The 19,834-nt window shown below is 37.0% G+C and overlaps 1 protein-coding gene across 15 annotated transcripts in view; it reads right to left on the bottom strand.

The window, feature by feature from the left end:
• Window positions 1–19,834, bottom strand: part of HUWE1 (HECT, UBA and WWE domain containing E3 ubiquitin protein ligase 1) — a 175,053-nt gene that overhangs the window by 102,529 nt on the left and 52,690 nt on the right. For all 15 annotated transcript variants that reach the window (XM_060183492.1, XM_060183502.1, XM_060183503.1 and 12 more), the window contains 2 exons: window positions 16,030–16,182; window positions 774–836 (listed from right to left, as the gene is read on the bottom strand). In XM_060183492.1, coding sequence (XP_060039475.1) covers window positions 774–836; window positions 16,030–16,182 — 216 coding nt within the window. The remainder of the gene's footprint in view (window positions 1–773; window positions 837–16,029; window positions 16,183–19,834) is intronic.

Genomic DNA, 19,834 nt, shown 5'->3' with positions numbered 1-19,834 from the left:
AGAAAGGAAAAAAAAAAGAAAGAAAGAAAGAAAGAAAGAAAGAAAGAAAGGAAAAGAGAAAGGAAAGAAGAAAACAAGACAAAAGAATAATAATAATAAGTATACCCACTAGGACAGGAAAGTAATTTGTTCCCATTTGAAATTTTCTTTGACCAGAAAGAACACAATTCTCCAGGGGAAGAAATGCTTGTCAAGATGTCAAATTTCACAAAACTAAACATGACAAACTGACAATAGAATCAGTACATGTACTAGAAAAAGTCACTTATTTGCATAGAACTGCTTTAGCAAATTTGACTGTCTTATGGTACTACAACAATGCATTAAAGCAAAAGGAAGATGGTCTTAACTCATAACCTAAGCATAGGCTAAAGTTATAAGCAGGACTGGGCAACAGAGTAAACATGGAAAACACATTAGGTGCTTCAATAATACTAATGATGATAAAACTGTTCTCTAAGCAGGCATTCTTAAATAATGCCAGTTCCCACTGTTTTAAAAAATTATAGTGGAAGAATGCAAGCAAATGTACTTTCTGCTCAAGAAACAGGTATGAACAAATACTGTATTCCTGAAATTCCTTACCAATGTCAGCAAACTGAGGATACCCAGGCATTTCTAGACAAAATGTGCAATATCTCAACTAAGCCCAGGTTCCTCAAAGGCTTTGATGTGTCAATTTTAGATAACATTATATTAAAAATAAAGAAAAGCTCAATAGAGGTGACATACAGCTCTGCCAAGATACAGCCCCATACCAAAGTGATACTCACCATCATATGCAAGTCTCTGCAACATTCTGCAAGTCCAAAGCCATTCTCCTTTCCACCCCAGCTCTTAGAAAAGGAAAAAGATATGGTTAAAACAATGCTTAAAATATCTACGATATAAACTATTAGAATACAAAGCTGCTTGGAACACTAAAAAAAACACACATCAAAGTGAAAGTCAAATAGTAACAAGAATTTAAGCATCAAGGCAAAATGATTTTCCAGAGGTCTATTTCATATTTCTTTGAGGGTGCTACTGTGAATAATAAAGTAATAATCATAAGCAACTGCACTCTAAATTATTGCAGTAATGCTTGCCTATAAGTCAGTCTTATTAAATCAAGCTTTCAATGCTCTTAAGCCTTTTCCATGTTAAGAATGCTCATCTTCCTTAGTAAGGTGGAATCACAAGATCTCATGACCCTCACGTTCAAAAAAGAAATTCTCACTTTCTGACATACATCAACTTGCAAAGCACTGCTTATTATGACCATGCTTTGCCACCAGTCTAGATATTCAACAAGACTAGCCCGTAATTTTGAACCAGAGAAAGGTTAACTTTATACTGTGTATAGTTCCCAGACATCACCCACCTAACTTACTAAGCAATCCTGCATTTCCACTTAAGATATCAATAATTTCTGCCTAATTTGAAACTCCTAGGGGTGGATGGAAAGTTGTTGAAAATGTTTTAGTGGCCATCTCTCCTGGGACAAGGCACAATAATAAGTAATAAGTAAACTGAAAACTTGGGAGGAAAGACAGAAGACTGAGATGAATCCACACCTCTTTCTGGCTGTGTAAGCAGGAACTGAAGGCTGAGGTAGAGCTATAAATTCCTGGTTGAGTAATGAAGATCCTGACTACTGAAATTAGAAATCAACATTCACAAAGAAGACACCTGCAATGGGACTGGGGAAGTGTGTGCGGGCACACTGGGTGATCCCAGTTTAAAGCAATTCACTGACCACTAGGTTAATACAACAGAGACTTTAGTGGATATATGAACTGTAAAATAAGTTCAGAAAATTCTGAACAACTGTAACAATGAAATCATACAAAGACCTACAAAGCACAACCTACACTACAAATCTACACTAATCAAAAGAATTAAATGCTATTCAAATTCTCCAGTGTTAAAAAATTATGATGCAAATAAAGAGAACACTAGGGAACAGACAGGAAATAGAAAACAACATGATGCTATCAGGATGGTAAATTATGTCCTTCACATATACACTTCCCACTTAGAACAATTTGGCATACATCTATGGAAAAAATAATTGCTGTTCTGGAAGTTGTGGAATCTAAGAGCAGTCTCACCAACTCATTCAATAGGTAACAGATTTCAGTCCCAGCTGTGGACTACACACTGGCCTATGAACACTTAGCAACATTTGAGAACCCCATACAAAGAAGGTATAAATAGCATAATTATTATGGAAAGAGACTCTCATGATTGAGGCTCCAAAGTCCTAGGTTCAATCCCCTGCACCACCATAAACCAGGGCTGAGCAGTGCTCTGGTTGAGGAGGGAGAGGGCAGGCAAAGAGAGAGAGAACCCTAGAATACCATCTTAATCACCCACACATGACAGATAATGGTTAAAAGTATTTAAAATATTAAGAGCTAAACTAATGTTAAAGCAAAATATTAAAAAGTTACTAGTGACATAAATCTAAAATGGAAAGGAAAGAGTAAAGGGATAGCTTCAATGTAATTGGATTTATCTGATTGTCATTTCAAAATATTGTAAAACCTGAAATTGGTTTATGTAAGCTACATAGTAAACACAAAGCAAAAACCTAGCTTAGATATACCAAAGTTATGGAAAATTATTGATACATAAAAGGTAGCATGAAAGGAACATAAATAATTCAAAATAACTAGAAAACAAGATGGCATTAATAAGTCATTGTCCATCAACAGATTAATACATGCTTGTGGGACTAGACATATAGCATAATGGCTATGCAAAAAAGCAATCATGCCTGCTGTTTCAAAAGTTCCAGGTTCAATCTCAAGCATCACCATAAAGCAGAGCTGAGCAGTGCTCTGGTAAAAAAAAGTGAGAGAGAGAGAGAGAGTGTGTGTGTGTGTGTGTGTGTGTGTGTGTGTGTGTATGGAAATCAAAAGAAGAGCAGGGAAAATACAAAGTGAGTGAGAGAGAGGGGTGTGTGTGTGTGTGTGTGTGTGTGTGTGTGTGTGTGTGTGTGTGTGTGTGTGTGTGTGTGTGTGTGTATGGAAACCAAAGGAGAGCAAGGAAAAATACAAAGACAAAGTGAGTGAGGGGTGTGTGTGTGTGTGTGTGTGTGTGTGTGTGTGTGTGTGTGTGTGTGTGTGTGTGTGTGTAAACCAAAAGGAGAGCAGGGAAAAATACAAAGACAAAGTGAGACCATAAAAAAAGTGAGAGAGAGAGAGAGAGAGGTGTGTGTGTGTGTGTGTGTGTGTGTGTGTGTGTGTAAACCAAAAGGAGAGCAGGGAAAAATACAAAGACAAAGTGAGACCATAAAAAAAGTGAGAGAGAGAGAGAGAGGTGTGTGTGTGTGTGTGTGTGTGTGTGTGTGTGTGTGTGTGTGTGTGTGTGTGTGTGTGTGTGTATGGAAACCAAAAGGAGAGCAAGGAAAAATACAAAGACAAAGTGAGTGAGGTGTATGTGTGTGTGTGTGTGTATACCAAAAGGAAAGCAGGAAAAAATACAAAGACAAAGTGAGACTATAAACTAAAAGCTCTAACAAGAGACAAAAAAGATCTTTATATACTGATAAGTTTTAGTTCAAAGGATATAAACCATATATACACACAGTATATTTAGAAAAGTCTAAATATACTAAGTCAATATTAACAGATCAGAAGGGAGAAAGACAGTACTATTAAGGAATATCAACACCCTCTTTTAAACAATGAGTAAATAGACCTGACAAAATCATTAAAAATGTTAGATTTTAACTATACTTTAGACCAGTGGAACTAAGAGGCATATATAGAACATTTCATCTAACACATACAGAACACACATTTTGTCAAATATGAACATTCACCTGGACAGATTATATGATAGACCACAGAACAAGTCTTAGTAAATGTAAAGACAGAAATCACACCAAGTACTTTTCTCTAGCCATGATGGCATTAAATTAGAAATTAGTAAGAGATAAGGTGGGAAATTTTTTATACAAATGCAGACATTCAACAATGTCAAGAGATGAAAAGGTATCTTGAGACAAATGAAAATGAATGCTTAGCATACTAACATTTATGGAAGACCACTCTGACATGGTGGCATTTAGAAATTAGAATTAGAGATGGGGGGGGGAGGAAAGCAAACATAAAAATTAAAGATTGGGAAGTACAGCTTTCTGGATACCCTAAAATGGCAGAGACTACCACTGACCAGTAGAACGAGGAGTACAGGTACCTGGAATGGACTGAATCCAGGTCAAAGAAATGAAAAAAATCAGATTAGGAGTTTGATTTTTGGACAGGTTACACCTGAAATATCTGTTATCCAAAAGATATTTTGACAAGGTGTAAGTGAAGAATGGAGCCTACAGTGGAGTCCTAACTCACTCTAGCATTTAGCAAGGGACGAAGCAACAGCTAGGCCTTAGAAAGCAGTCATGAAGACTCAGGAGAGTAGTTTAGAAGCCAAGACTACTATCCTACTTTTTACTATTATTGCTGTGATGGAATGACAGTGCTCTGAGGTGACTTTTTTTTTTCAGAGACAAACAAAAAACTTCCAAAAATATCCTTAGTATAGTGAGAGATGGACTCAACCCTAACTGTATGCATGACAAAGCAAATGAGCTATGCAACTATGTGGTAGAATGATCTTGCTGTTCCTGTCCTACTGTTTTAATGATGATTTCAAAATCTATAATTACAATGTGTGAAAATACTATAGGTTACATGGTAGGAAAAAGTAGTACATGAAACACAGTATTAGAGGCTGGAAAATATGTTACATGGTAGAACATAGATTTAATCATGCACAAGGACCTGGGCTCAAGTACCTAGGAAAACATGGTAGCATCATGTACTACACCAGAAACTCTATGAATAGAGGAGAGGTATTGTGATTATCCTCTTTCTGTGAAACTAAAAGAAAAATATGGCCAGATGGTTATGTACCTAGTAGAACACACATTATCACACACGAGGGTCTAGGTTCAAGACCTTAATATTCTGAATTAAAAAAAAAATCAAACCTTTTTGTTCAAAAGTGTTACTGTAACTCACCACCAACAAAATTCCTAAACCAAACTCCACAGAAGCTCCTTTTACTCCAGCAAACCAACCCTTTCCCAATTCACTTTGCTAAACTTGGTTCTACAGTCCGTATTCAAGTCTGTTTTCATTTGACTGTTATTCTGCTTTGTTTTTACCCTATGTGAAAGAGGACATTTAGTTTATTAACTTTTTACATAAGTTCCCCTCTCTTGTAGGGCTGATTTAGTGATAAGAATTCCTGTAGCTAGTACTTATCTTAAAAAGCTGCTTGTCCCTTGATTATTCCTTCAAAACTGATGCCAAGCTGATAAAATAATCTTTTGAATGTCTTTTTCTATTCAAAACTTTGAATATATCAAAGTTGCCAAACCTTTCCACTCTTGAGTTCTGATGAGAAATCATCTGATAGGAGTGTGTGCAATTTTGTTTTCTAAATGCTTCCTTTTCCTATGCCACTTTATTATGATCCTTGGTGAACTTAAGTTCGATTTTTCTTGAAGCTTTGAGAACCTTCTGGAACTGAGGAGCTGTATTGTATACTCAATTCCAGAATGTTAACATTTTTGGCTAACATATCTTTCAAATAAGAATTCTTCCTTTTTTTCCCCAGTTGTGAACATTGTTCCTCCTGATGTACAATAGTTACTATATTAAATTCAATTTTTTGGGGGTGCATTTTGGGGATGGTTTCCTCTCCCTGTCCTAAAGCGCACTATTTTGACCTGTGGTTTCTTCTTGCTGGCATTCCTCCTCTATGGTATTTTCTATCTCTGACTTGAAATTACTTTCATCCTTTCTCTGACTTTGTTGTCAATTCTATTTTGTTGCTTTCTCTCATTCTGGTGGAAGGAGAGAAAGATATACCACTGAGGTTTCTTCCATTGTCATAGCACCTCAATTGTGATGTAAAGAGCCTGGTTTTTGTGCATGGCAATGCAGGCACCTTATCTAGTGAACTAATTCCCTAGTCCTCCATTAAACAGTTCATTGACTTGGGTCAGAGTTTTAAAGTTTTCTTTGAGAAGTTTACTTAGCTCTGTTGAATTTGGGGTTTTCCTCTGTTGGTGCTTTCACCCCAGGGTCTGTTACTATGGAAACTGAATTCTGAAATGAATTAATCTATCAGGGTTAGTCTCAGAAAATTGCCTGGGTTGTTAGGGAAGGTTGCCAATATAGTCAACAACTTTTAATATCCTGTTGCAAAGTTGTAGGCACAAAATCTGAATACGTTTGGGATGCCAGGGATATGGCAAACCCTGCATTCTGCTCAATAGACTAATGCTTCATATGTAATGGATCTCTTCCTGACTGTGACACAACTATCTTGCAAAGCAGATTTTTACCTTTGGTAAGGGCATCAGAAATCTTGCTGCCTGGATGCTTATATTTGTGTCCCTTTGTCTCTTGCTGTATAAGCTTGTGTAATTTCCAAACCCATTTCTGTACATTCCCATGCATGTTGTGGCTTTGTTGTTGTTGCAGGTGTGAAAGAAAATAGATCCTTCTATTTGGCCATCTTGGAGCTTTCACTATCAAACTTCTTTTGCATGGTACTTGCTGATGATCATTCTTTCTGCTCTATGTTTTTTTAAAATTCTAAACAGTGAACATAATGTTACTTGTGTAAAGTCTTAGACAAGTACATTTAAAAATCAACAATAAGGGCATAACAAAAATCAATGAACCTAATGAAAGATAGCTCAATCAAGATTACCACAACAAGAGTAGATAGAAAGAACATCAAGCATACCATCATATACATAATGGAGTCCCAGAAGGCAAGGAAAGAGAAAATGGAGTAGAGAGAGATTACTTCAATAATGGGTCAGAATAACTCAAATTTGATACAAATCTAAAAGGCTCAAATAAATCCTCTAGAATGAAACAGAGATCCACAAAGACAGTTAAAATTGTCAAAGGCAAAGACAAAGAATCATCAAAGCAGCAAGAGAAGTGACTTGTCAGAGGGATCCTCAGTGAGCTCAACAGCTGGAGGTCATAATGCAGTGGAGAAGACAATGTGCAAAAATCGACAACCAATCAATATTTTTTAACTAGGACATTTCTTCTGCAAATCTGTAGAACATAAGATATTCCTAGACAAAAACTTAAGAAGCTTGTTCCTAGCAGTTCGGTGTACAAAAAAATGCTCAAAAGATAGTATCTTATGGTAAACAATGGTACAAAAAAATAACATTCTTAAGAAGAAATCAGAAAGGAAACTACATAGGCAAATACAAAAGTCAGCAGTAATATAATTTAATTAGTAATTAAAGTAAAAAGTTACAAACCAAATACACATTACTATTGATTTTTGTATTTACCTATTTAGTTTCTATAGTGGCTTGTGATTCCTTCTTTGTATATGTTTAACAAGAGAACTTTATAAAACAGGAATTATCAATGATAGACACATAACAAAACTTTAACTTGTGGCAATTAGTAATAAATTATGTGTGTACTGAACAGAACAATTATACAGGAATAATTTTTTGGGGGGAGGGAGGGGATTGCATAATTTCCTTCATGCATCTGCATAGTTTTCCTATTGCTGTTTTTAAATGTTTCTATTTCTTTCATCAAAAAAATCTTCCTTTCAATCATTTATGATATAATAAAAATTAAACACCCAGTATTGGAAAGTTGTATTAAGTTAGAACTCTGGGGGAAGGGCAGTAGCGCAGCATGTTAGGTGCAGGTGGCGCAAAGTGCAAGGACTGGCCTAAGGATCCCGGTTCGAGCCTCTGGCTCCCCACCTGCAGGGGAGTTGCTTCACAAGTGGTGAAGCAGGTCTGCAGGTGTCTATCTTTCTCCCTCTCGGTCTTCCCTTCTCTCCATTTCTCTCTGTCCTATCCAACAACGACAACATTAATAACAACAAATATAATAACCACAACAATGATAAAACAAGGGCAACAAAAGGGAAAAAAAATGGCCTCCAGGAGCAACAGATTCATGGAGCAGGCACCTAGCTCCAGCAATGACCCTAGAGGGAGAAAAAGAAAAAAAAGAAAAGAAAAAATCCTTGTAAGACCATGTCAAGCCAATTCTGATTTATGAAAGTGTATGATATGGCACTTATGAGATATGATAACTATATAAGAAAGACATTGCTTAAAAGTTTATATATAAAGTTAGCATGGAAGACACTGAATCTAGTAGGTTAAGTATGCAAAATAGGATATTAAATTATACTGGGGGCAGGTTAAGATGTCTTAGCAGGAAAGTACATGCCTTTCAGTGTTTATGTTTGGCGTTCAACATCCATATAGCATATGGTAGGGCAGTGCTCTGGAGTTGTCATACACACACACACACACACACACACACACACACACACACACACATACATACATATACCAAATTTGCTGATTTGGATAGTGTGCTTCTTTGTCATTTCTGCAACCCAGGTTTGAGCTCAGCCCTACCAACAGTGTAGTTTTCACCCTCCCTCCCTAAAAATAAAAGCCATGTATAGAAATATGCAGAAAAAGATGTGAGCTGATGCGATCATGATAAATTTTCTTCTATACATTTCTAAACATTTTAATAGAGTACACATTTTTACTGTGTACTCTATTTTGTAGTCAATATGCTAATCCTACAATGTGTTTTTAAGATTCTCTGGAGCTTACTAGTACTATTCAAAATTCTACTTCTTCACCCTTTGATACTGTGTTTTTGCTTTCTAGTTCCTATGTGAATTTTTTAAAAAGTAGGTTACAGTATACCAGCACAGGATTGGTCATATATTCGAGTGGTATCCAATAACTTTATCATATGGTTCCAGAGGTAGGTCTCAAGTTGACACTAAGGACTGAACTTAAAAAAAAAAAAAAAAACTATGCTCTAGAAAAAAATCATACTTTTATGTTAATAGCCAAAAATGAAAATATTAAAATGTACTGTTCATCAGTTAAGTGCCAATCAATCAAGGTTAACATGAAGAAATTTGGAACTCTTCACAGAAATCAAAAGGACTGGGGGCTTAGGAGGTAGCATAGTGAACAAAGTTCAAAGTTTTGGACTCTCAAGTTCAATTCTGGACAATACATATGTCAGAGTGATGTTTACTTCAGTGTGTGAGTACATACAAATAAATAAGTAAACCTTAAAAAATGTTGGGCAGGAATAGATAGAATAATGGTTATGCAAACAGACTTTTCATGTCTGAGGCTCTAAAGTCCCAGGTTCAATCCCCTTTACCACCATAAACCAAAGCTGATCAGTGCTCTGGCCAAAAAAAAAAAAAAAAATTAAATAATTACAGTACAAAACAATATATATGAACAATATATGTAAAATAATTTAAGTTTTACTTGCTGATGATAATCTGCAATGATATGTCTTATTTAAGTTACTATGACTTAATTTAGCTTAATCCTAAATGTTGACAGAATGAAGTTCACTTTCTAAATCTAGGTTCTTAAACATATGCAAGTTAATGTGTGTGGTTGATGCGAAGGATATGGATGATAAAAAAATTCAGAATCAGAATGCTATCTTAAAAATGAAGGAACATCGGCTGAGAAACACATGAAAAAATGCTCCAAGTCTCTGATTGTCAGAGAAATGCAAATCAAGACAACAATGAGGTATCACTTCACTCCTGTGAGAATGTCATACATCAGAAAAGGTAACAGCAGCAAATGCTAGAGAGGGTGTGGGGTCAAAGGAACCCTCCTGCACTGCTGGTGGGAATGTCAATTGGTCCAACCTCTGTGGAGAACAGTCTGGAGAACTCTCAGAAGGCTAGAAATAGACCTACCCTATGACCCTGCAATTCCTCTACTGGGGATATATCCTAAGGAACCAACACATCCATCCAAAAAGATCTGTGTACACATATGTTCTTGGCAGCACAATTTGTAATAGCCAAAACCTGGAAGCAACCCAGGTGTCCAACAACAGATGAGTGGCTGAGCAAGTTGTGGTATATATACACAATGGAATACTACTCAGCTGTAAAAAATGGTGACTTCACTGTTTTCAGCCGATCTTGGATGGACCTTGAAAAAATCATGTTGAGTGAAATAAGTCAGAAACTGAAGGATGAATATGGGATGATCTCACTCTCAGGCTGAAGTTGAAAAACAATATTAGAAAAGAAAACACAAGTAGAACCTGAAATGGAATTGGCGTATTTCACCAAAGTAAAAGACCCTGGGGAGGGTGGGTGGGTGCGGAGAATACAGGTCCATGAAAGATGATGAATGACATAGTGGGGGTTGTATTGTTAAATGGGAATCTGGGGAATGTTATGCATGTACAAACTATTGTATTTACTGTTGAATGTAAAGCATTAATTGCCCAATAAAGAAATAAATTATTTTAAAAAAAATGAAGGAACATCTCACCTGCAGGAGATAAGCTTTATAAGTAATATAAAGAATATTAAAATGACATAAATAACAATAATAATAAAGTAAATATAAATAATAAAACCAAATGAGTACACATGTTACCATGAGCAAGAACCCAGGTTCAGGCAGGGGAGAGTAGACTTCACAAGCTATGAAGCAGTTCTTCAGGTGTCTTTCTTTCTCTCCCCTTAATGTCTTGATTTGTCTCTATCCAATAAATAATTTTTTTAAAGAATATAAAAAATGATCTAAGAACATTTCCTCTGAAATAACCAGCTTTCCCACTATGTTTGTTTTTTATTGCCACTAGAGTTATTGCTAGGGGTGAATCAGCTGCTCCCAGTGGCCATTTTTTCCTTTTTTCTCTTATTTGATAGGATAGAAAGAAATTGAGATGGGAGAGGGAGATAAACAGGTGGGGAGCTGGGGCTGAAACCCAGGTCCTTAAGCATGGTAATATGTATACTCAACCAGCTGTACCACCAACTAGTACCCAATCCCACTATTATATATGATAGGATGAGGCCTATAATTTCATTCCATAGACATAATTGACTGTTCCTGTGCAACTGGAAAAAAAAATAATGAGGTGTTAATAGTTTGTCACCTCTTTTTTTTTCTTTTCTTTTTTTTTGGTAATTTTTATTTATTTATCTTTCCTTTTGTTGCCCTTGTTGTCTTTTTATTGTTGTTGTAATTGACGTCATTGTTGTTGGATAGGACAGAGAGAAATGGAGAGAGGAGGGGAAGACAGAGGAGGAAAGAAAGACAGACACCTGCAGATCTGCTTCACCGCCTGTGAAGCGACTCCCCTGCAGGTGGGTAGCCAGGGGCTCGAACCGGGTCCTCATGGATCCTCATGCCGGTCCTTGTGCTTAGCGCCACCTGCACTTAACCCGCTGCGCTACCGCCAGGCCCCCAGTTTGTCACCTCTTTTAACAAAGGACCCTGAATCTTACCAGTGTCTCCATAGTTGTCTAAAACCTCACTCATATTAAGGTGTATACTCTACCAGGTGAATTATCTTCTGGCCCTAGGTTTCTTTTTTACATTTTAATACAATTAATCAGTCTCACAATTGGCTATTCATATTCTTTTCTCCTCACCAAATAAAAAATTATTCATGCTTGATTTCTCTTCAACCCTTACTCGATTTTCACAACACTATACTGCTTTGTGAGCACATTTTACATTTTTAGCAACTGCACTGAGCAAAACATGTCAGCAATTTTTAAAAAAATCTAATTAATAGTGCTTTTAAATGCTGTTGTTATGTGTATTACTTAGTCCACTGTCTCTAACAGCTACAATTTATTCAGAAGACGTACCATAATTTTATTTAATTTGAAAATATTGGACACCTGGGCTGCCTACAATATCTTATTGCCACAATAATGCAATTGTCCCATTGATGTCACCTTATGCAACAATGATAGATACACAGGACTACAAGTGTACACTCCTAAAAGCAATGCATTAGAGTTCCATCATCCTTATGCATTACCACAACAAATGCCAGCACCTAACCATTATATTGTTTATATAATTATATGGTGTTCTAATTTCTGCTAATATGTTTATAAAGCTGTATTTTACTTACATTTCTCTCATTACTAATTATTTCATCCATCTATTTGATGCTTGACCTACTTCCTGGCCTGTATATACGCATTGCTTCTGTTTATCTTTGTGATTTGCAAGTGTTCCTTGCATATTCTACATCAACAGAGGCTCTTAGTTTTAAAATATTGCTAAATATGCATTAAGGTTTCATTAGTCTATTAACTTCTGTCTTGGTGGTGCTATTTAATGTTGTTCATAGATAAGCTACTATTCTAATTTTTTGATTACCTGATTGGCCTGACACATAGTGGAGTTTGCACCTGGATGTCATCATATCACATCAATAGGTTTAGTAGTCTCTCATCCATGATTTTGCTTTCTGTCATTTCAATTACCCACAGCCAATTATGGTTCAAAATTATTATATATATAGAGAGAGCAAGAGACAAACAAGCCACATTCACAGAACTTTATTGTAGTACATGTTGTGATAGCAATTGTTCTATTTTCTCCAGGGGAGAAAATTAGACAAAAATGGAAGCATCATACTCTGACTTTAGTCTACACTACAAAGCTATAGTGACCAAAACAGTATGGCATTAAAAGAAAAAGATATACAAATCAATGGAAGAGAGCTGAGACCAGAAATAAAAGCACATATATGTGGACAACTAATTTATGAAATCAGAGATCAACAAAACAGAATTGAGAATCCAGAAATAAACAGGCATATATGGAAAACTAATTTACAGTAACAGAGGCAAGAATATAGAATGGACAAAGGAAAATCTTTTCAATAAATGTTGGGAAAGATGAACAATTACAGGTAAAATAATATTAAGTACGTCACTATCATATTACACACAAAAGTTGATTCAAATGCATTAAAACTTGAATGGAAGAACTGAAACCATAAAACCACATAGGAAAACAAGGCCTGTAAGCTCCCTGATTTAGATCTGGGAATTATCATTGGAATTCAACTCTAATGGCAAGGAAAACAAAAGAAAAATTAAGCAAATGAGACCACAAATTAAAAGCTTCTACTCATTGAAAGAAATCATCAAAATGAAAAACCAACCTACTAAACATGAGACATTATATTTTCAAATCACACATTTGGCTAATATCCAAGATATATAATGCAATAATGTAACTCAACCTATGTTGTAATGTTACATATATTATACAGTATATTCTTAAAATAGATAAAATCTTATTAAAAATTAAGAAAAACATTTATAATACTGTATTATTATATTATAAATACTATTAAGTACATATCGATCTGCTTCTAAGAATCTGAGCATAAGTGGACCTAATACAGTCCAAACCCATACTATTCAAGAGCCAACCTTTATACAAAATTGTTCAAATTATATATACACACACACACACAGAGAGAGAGCTAGAGAGAGAAGGGGGACATTAAATCTTGCCATGGATAACTCTTGCAGAATATTTGGCTAAGTTAAGTCAGAATAGCAGGACCATATAGGTCACACATATGAAACAAAAACAAAACAATCAAATAAGAACAAATTTTTAAATACAAAAAAAAAAATAGTTTGGGAGCTGTGGCAGACAGCACAATGGTTAAACAAAGAGACTCATGCCTGAGGTTCCAAAATTCCAGATTCAATTCTATGCACCACCATAAACCAGAACTTAGCAGTGCTGTGGTGTGTGTGTGTGTGTGTGTGTGTGTGTGTGTGTGTGTGTGTGTGTGTGTGTGTGTGTGTGTGTGTGTGTGTGTGTGAGATAGAGTGAGAGAGAGAGAAAGAAGGAGGAGGAGAAGGAGTAAGAGGAGGAAGAGAAGGAGAAGAAGGAGGAGAAGGAGGAGGAGGAGGAGGAGGAGGAGGAGAAGAAGAAGAAGGAGAACAAGAAGCGGAGGAGGAGGAGAGATAAAGAAAAAAAGTTTAGTAGTTATCAGAGAAGAGATCTGGGTGGTACATAGGTTAAATTAATAAGGGGAGAGGAATCAGCTGTATGGGGACAAATAGAAAGTAGGGTTTTGGTCATGATGGTGTTACAGAGTACATACAAATGAAATATATTAAATCAAGCAAACTTGCAAAACAATGATACATTAATAACTAAAAAAAGTTAAGTGTTGGGAGTGGGGCAGTAGTGCAGAGGGTTAAGCACAGGTGGCACAAAGTGCCAAGGACTGGCATAAGGAATCCTGGTTCGAGCCCCCAGCTCCCCATCTGCAGGGGAGTCAATTTTTAAAAATATTTTAAGAAAGTAAGTGTCATCAATTTGGTTCTGAGAACACTGGATAAAGTTTTGGCTAAGTTAAATTATATGAGTTTTAAACTTCAATTAAAATGGGTATCATCATAAGCTGGTTACTGAGTAAAGCACTAAGTTTTTTGTTTGTTTTTATTTAGCACTAAGAACTTTTTATTTTCTAAACCTCCATGGATACTTAATTATTAGGAGAAACTTGTTAGGGAAGCTCATAATAAGCAAGGTCAAGACTCAAATCTAGGTTTTTTTTTTTTTCCTCCTCCAGGGTTATTGCTGGGCTCGGTGCCTGCACCATGAATCCACCGCTCCTGGAGGCCTTCCCCCCCCCTTTTGTTGCCCTTGTTGTAGCTTCGTTGTGGTTATTATTATTGCCCTTGTTGATGCAATTCATTGTTGGATAGGACAGAGAGAAATGGAGAGAGGAGGGGAAGACAGAGAAGGGGAGAGAAAAGATAGACACCTGCAGACCTGCTTCACCGCCTGTGAAGCGACTCCCCTGTAGGTGGGGAGCCAGGGGCTCGAACCGGGATCCTTATGCTGGTCCCTGCGCTTTGCGCCACATGCGCTTAACCCACTGCGCCACCGCCCGACCCCCTCAAATCTAGGTATTTTATTGAGGCAGACCTCCTTCCAAATAGAACTTGATTTTCAGCTTTCTTTGTGAACAAAAGAGAAGCTATCACTTTCAAATGGAGAGATTCTAGTTTGTGAGTAGAGATTCATGGATTCTTCAAAATTACATAGTAATTGAGAATACTTGCTAGGCTTTTGTGGAACATACCAAGGTAGGGCCCAATAGGTAGGCAAGTATTACTAAGTTGGAGCCAGGTGGTGGCACACCTGGTTAAATACACATATTAAAGTGCACAAGGACCTGGGTTCAAGCCCCTGGTCCCCTTCTGCAGGAGTAAAGCTTCACAAATGAATTAGAGGTGCAGGTGTCTCTGTTTCATTACCCCTTTATCTCCTCCTGCCCTTTCAATTTGTCTCTATACAATAATAATTTTTTTTTAATTATTTGGGTGACTCAGGTAGTAATGCAGAGGGTTATGTGCAGGAGGTGCAAAGCTCAAGGACCGGCATTAGGATCCTGGTTCGAGCCCCCGGCTCCCCATCTTCAGGAAAGTCGCTTCACAAGTTGTGAAGCAGGTCTGCAGGTGTCTATCTTTCTCTCCCCGTCTTCCCCTCCTGTCTCCATTTCTCTCTGTCTTATCTAACAATGATGACATCAGTAACAACAACAATAAAAACAAGGCAAAAAAGGGAATAAATAAAATATAAAAAAGAAATTATTTTTTAGAAGTGATAGTAACTTAAGGATTCCTATCAACTTTGATACAAGAAACAACTGTGATGAGTGGCTGAGCAAGTTATGGAACATATACACAATGGAATACTACTCAGCTGTAAAAAATGGTGACTTCACCGTTTTCAGCCGATCTTGGATGGACCTTGAAAAGTTCATGTTATGTGAAATAAGTCAGAAACAGAAGGATGAATATGGGATGATCTCACTCTCAGGCAGAAGTTGAAAAACAAGATCAGAAGCGAAAACACAAGTAGAACCTGAAATGGAATTCGCGTATTGCACCAAAGTAAAAAGACTCTGGGGTGGGTGGGTGGGGAGAATACAGGTCCATGAAGGATGACAGATGACATAGTGGGGGTTGTATTGTTAAATGGGAAACTGGGGAATGTTATGCATGTACAAACTATTGTATTTACCGTTGAATGTAAAACATTAATTCCCCAATAAAGAAATAAAGAAAAGAAAAAGAAAAAAGAAACAACTGTGAACTATGCAGTCCCACTCCTGTGCCTTTCTAAGCTCTTCATCCATAACTCACCTCTGCCAAATGTTGCAACCGGGTTAGCAGTGGGGTTCTCTTGTCAGACCCAAGGCGTGTGATGTAGTTTGATCTTTTGCTAAATACATACAGAAGATTAAGGACTGCCAGCACCACTTGCATATCAGAAGAAGCCAATAAAGTTGTCAAATGCTACAAGGGATTTGAAAAAAAAAAAAAAAAAAGCGAGTTCATGTTACCAAGCATACCATGTCTTAGAAATATGGAAATACAGTAAAAGATTAGTCAACTTAAACTTAAGATGCACAAATAGATTAAAAATGAATAAAATGTTCAGCAATATTTAACATTTACAACAAGCAACATGTCTCGAAGAAGCTAACAATCTGAAGAGAGAGAAAGTCCAGTAATAGTAGAATAAATGTGAAAAGCAGTTTGAAATTACACAGACTTCTCCACAGGAATATACAGATTACTTAAGGGACAAATATGGTCTAGTACATAGTGAAACTCAAGAACATTATTCTTCCAACTAGACTGAAAATATTGTGAACTATAACTTTATGACCTTTTGTATTCTTTATGAAAATAAGAAAATGAAAAATTATTAGAGGTTAACAGTAATCAGTAACTACTTTTTAAAATCATAACTTTATTTATTTATTTATTTATTTTGGTTTACCAGGGCACTGCTCGGCTATTTATAGTGGTGCTGAGGATTGAACCTGGGCTATGGTGCCTCAGACATGAAAACCTCCGCATAATAATTATCTCCCCAACTCTGTTTTGGTCTCTTAATACAATCAAATACAAACTATCGTATTTACTGTTGAATGTAAAACATTAATTCCCCAATAAAGAAATTTTAAAAAATTACTAGTAGATGGAAACATTCATCAGCATTAAAGTGGGTATATAAATTTGGCTGGAAATAACACAGGTATTTCTGATTTCCAATTGTCACAAAAACCATGAAACTCATTTTGCAGTTCATCTATTTTCAGAATTCTAATACCATCATGCTGTCTCCCCATCCATTCTGCTTGCTATAATCATGATCCTTTTTATTTCTTTACGAAAGAATTAGGAATGCTGGGAAAACTGGGTTGAAACATGCAGAAGAATGAAACTGAACCACATAAAGTTCACCAAAAACAAAAATCAACTCCAAATGGATCAAGGACCTGGATGTTAGACCAGAAACTATCTAATACTTAGAGGAAAACATTGGTGGAACACTTTCCCACCTAAACCTCAAGGACATCTTTGATGAATCAAACCCAATTGCAAGGAAGACTAAAGCAGAAACAAACTAATGGGACTACATCAAATTGAAAAGCTTCTGCACAGCCAAAGAAACTATCACACAAAGAGACCCCTCACAGAATGGGAGAAGATCTTCACATGCTATACATCAGACAAGGGACTAATCACAAAAATATACAAAGAGCTCAGCAAACTTAGCACCAAAAAAATGCAAATGACCCCATTAAAAAATGGGCAGAGGATATGAACAAAATATTCACTTCAGAGGACATCCAAAAGGCTAACAAACATATGAAAAACTGCTCCAGGTCACTGATTGTCAGAGAAATGCAAATTAAGACCACACTAAGATACCACCTCACCCCTGTGAGAATGGCATACATCAAAAAGGACAGCAGGAAAAAATGCTGGAGAGGCTGTGAGGACAGAGAGAGGAACCCTTCTGCACTGCTGGAGGGAAAGTAAATTGGTACAGACTGTGGAGAGCAGTCTGGAAAACTCTCACAAAGCTAGACATGGACCTTCCATATGACCCAGTAATTCCTCTCCTGGGGATATACCCCAAGGATTCCATAATGCCCAATCAAAAAGATATGTGCACACCTATGTTCATAGCAGCACAATTCATAATAGCTAAAACCTGGAAGCAACCCAGGTGCCCAACAACAGATGAGTGGCTGAGAAAGCTGTGGTACATATACACAATGGAATACTATGCAGCTATTAAGAACAATGAACCACCTTCTCTGACCCATCTTGGATGGAGCTAGAAGGAATTATGTTAAGTGAGCTAAGTCAGAAAGATAAAGATGAGTATGGGATGATCCTACTCATCAACAGAAGTTGAGAAAGAACAGAAAGGGAAACTAAAAGCAGGATCTGACCAAATCTAGAGTACGGCACCAAAGTAAAAGCCCTGTGGTGAAGGGGGAGAGTGGACATTCGACTTCCCTGGGCAGCGGAGGTGTAGGGGGTTGGGACAGTCTTTTTGGTGGTGGGAATGGTGTTTATGTACACTTCTATTAAATTGTAGTCATAAATCACTATTTAATTAATATGAGAGGGGAAAAACTTATGTCTCGAACTTTTTAAAACACAGACTGAGTCTTTTTAATACAAAGGCTGACTCTCTAATATGTTGACTCTCTCAAAAGCCTAGGCCAGGTAAACAGAAACAACCAGTGGCACAGCTATATACAAGATGCTGGGTATTATACAGCACACCCTAACAATGGGACCTTTCAAAGTTATTCCAATTACCAAATAATGTGATGATAACAATAACTATTCATTGTCTTCTTGAACCCTAAGTCAGCAGGAACCTCACATCTCCACTATAGAGCCTGTATTTCCCCCAGTCATGGAACCTTAAGGTGGGGCCCACTTTCCTGCATGCTTCTCTCAATTCATATCAAATAATATTGCATTCACCTATCCCAACCTAATCAACATGAGTGCTTCACTTCAGACTGTGTCCATAGACTTCAGGTATGGAATGACAACCCTTCGGCTTCATTACTCGGGTGACACCTTTCCTTTCATTTTCATTTTCCTTTCCATTCCAGGTGGTTCATTCCTAACAAAGTCCCAAAACCTAGATATACACCAGGTCCCCTGAGATAGAGCATATGTTCACACGTATCCATAAACTAGGGCAAAATATATACCTGAAAGCAGAAGTACACAACAGTCTGCAGTGAGTATCCCTCAACACTTCATCTGCACTATTCCAGCCTTCAGGTCCATAATTGCTCAATAATTTGTTTGGCTTTGTATGTTAACTCTCTTTTCAGCCACCAGGTTCCAGATGCCAGCATGATGCCAACCAGACTTCCCTGGACAGACGACCCTACCAATGTGTCCTAGAGCTCCGCTTCCCCAGAGACCCACCCTACTAGGGAAAGAGAGAGACAGGCTGGGAGTATCAATCGATCTGTTAATGCCCATGTTGAGTGGGGAAGCAATTACAGAAGCCAGACCTTCCACCTTCTGCAACCTACAATGACCTTGGGTCCATACTCCCAGAGGAATAGAGAATGGGAAAGCCTATCAGGGGAGGGGATGGAATATAGAGATCTGGTGGTGGGAATTGTGTGGAGTTGTACCCCTCCTATCCTATGGTTTTGTTAATGTCTCCTTTTTTAAAATAAATAATAAAATAAAATAAATAAATAAAAATAATTAGGAAAAAAATAAAAACAGGATACTTAGCAAAAACGATTTAAGAAAAAATCTGTGATTAAAGAGGAATCTTCTTAGTCATTTCTAAACTGTGGAAACACTTACTGGTTGCTGTCTCCACTTTAGTCTTTGAAAACAAAGGAGGGCCAGGTGACCCAGTAGAACTCACAGTTTACCATGTGAGGTACTACATTAGAGTCCCTGGCCACCACATGGGAGCACCATGGAAAGGAGAAATTTCAAGAGTAGTGAGGCAGTGCTGTAGTGTGTCTCCTTTCTATCTAAAAATAAATTAATAAAAAAGTAAGAGAGGCCAAACTCATGGAAATGTGCAGGGATGAAACCCCTGTGAAAATATTAACAACAGAAAAGGGAGAGAATACATAGGATACTATTA

This window comes from Erinaceus europaeus, chromosome X (assembly GCF_950295315.1).
Source record: "Erinaceus europaeus chromosome X, mEriEur2.1, whole genome shotgun sequence".
Taxonomy (NCBI): Eukaryota; Metazoa; Chordata; class Mammalia; order Eulipotyphla; family Erinaceidae; genus Erinaceus; species Erinaceus europaeus.
This window is presented reverse-complemented; position numbering and strand designations above follow the sequence as displayed.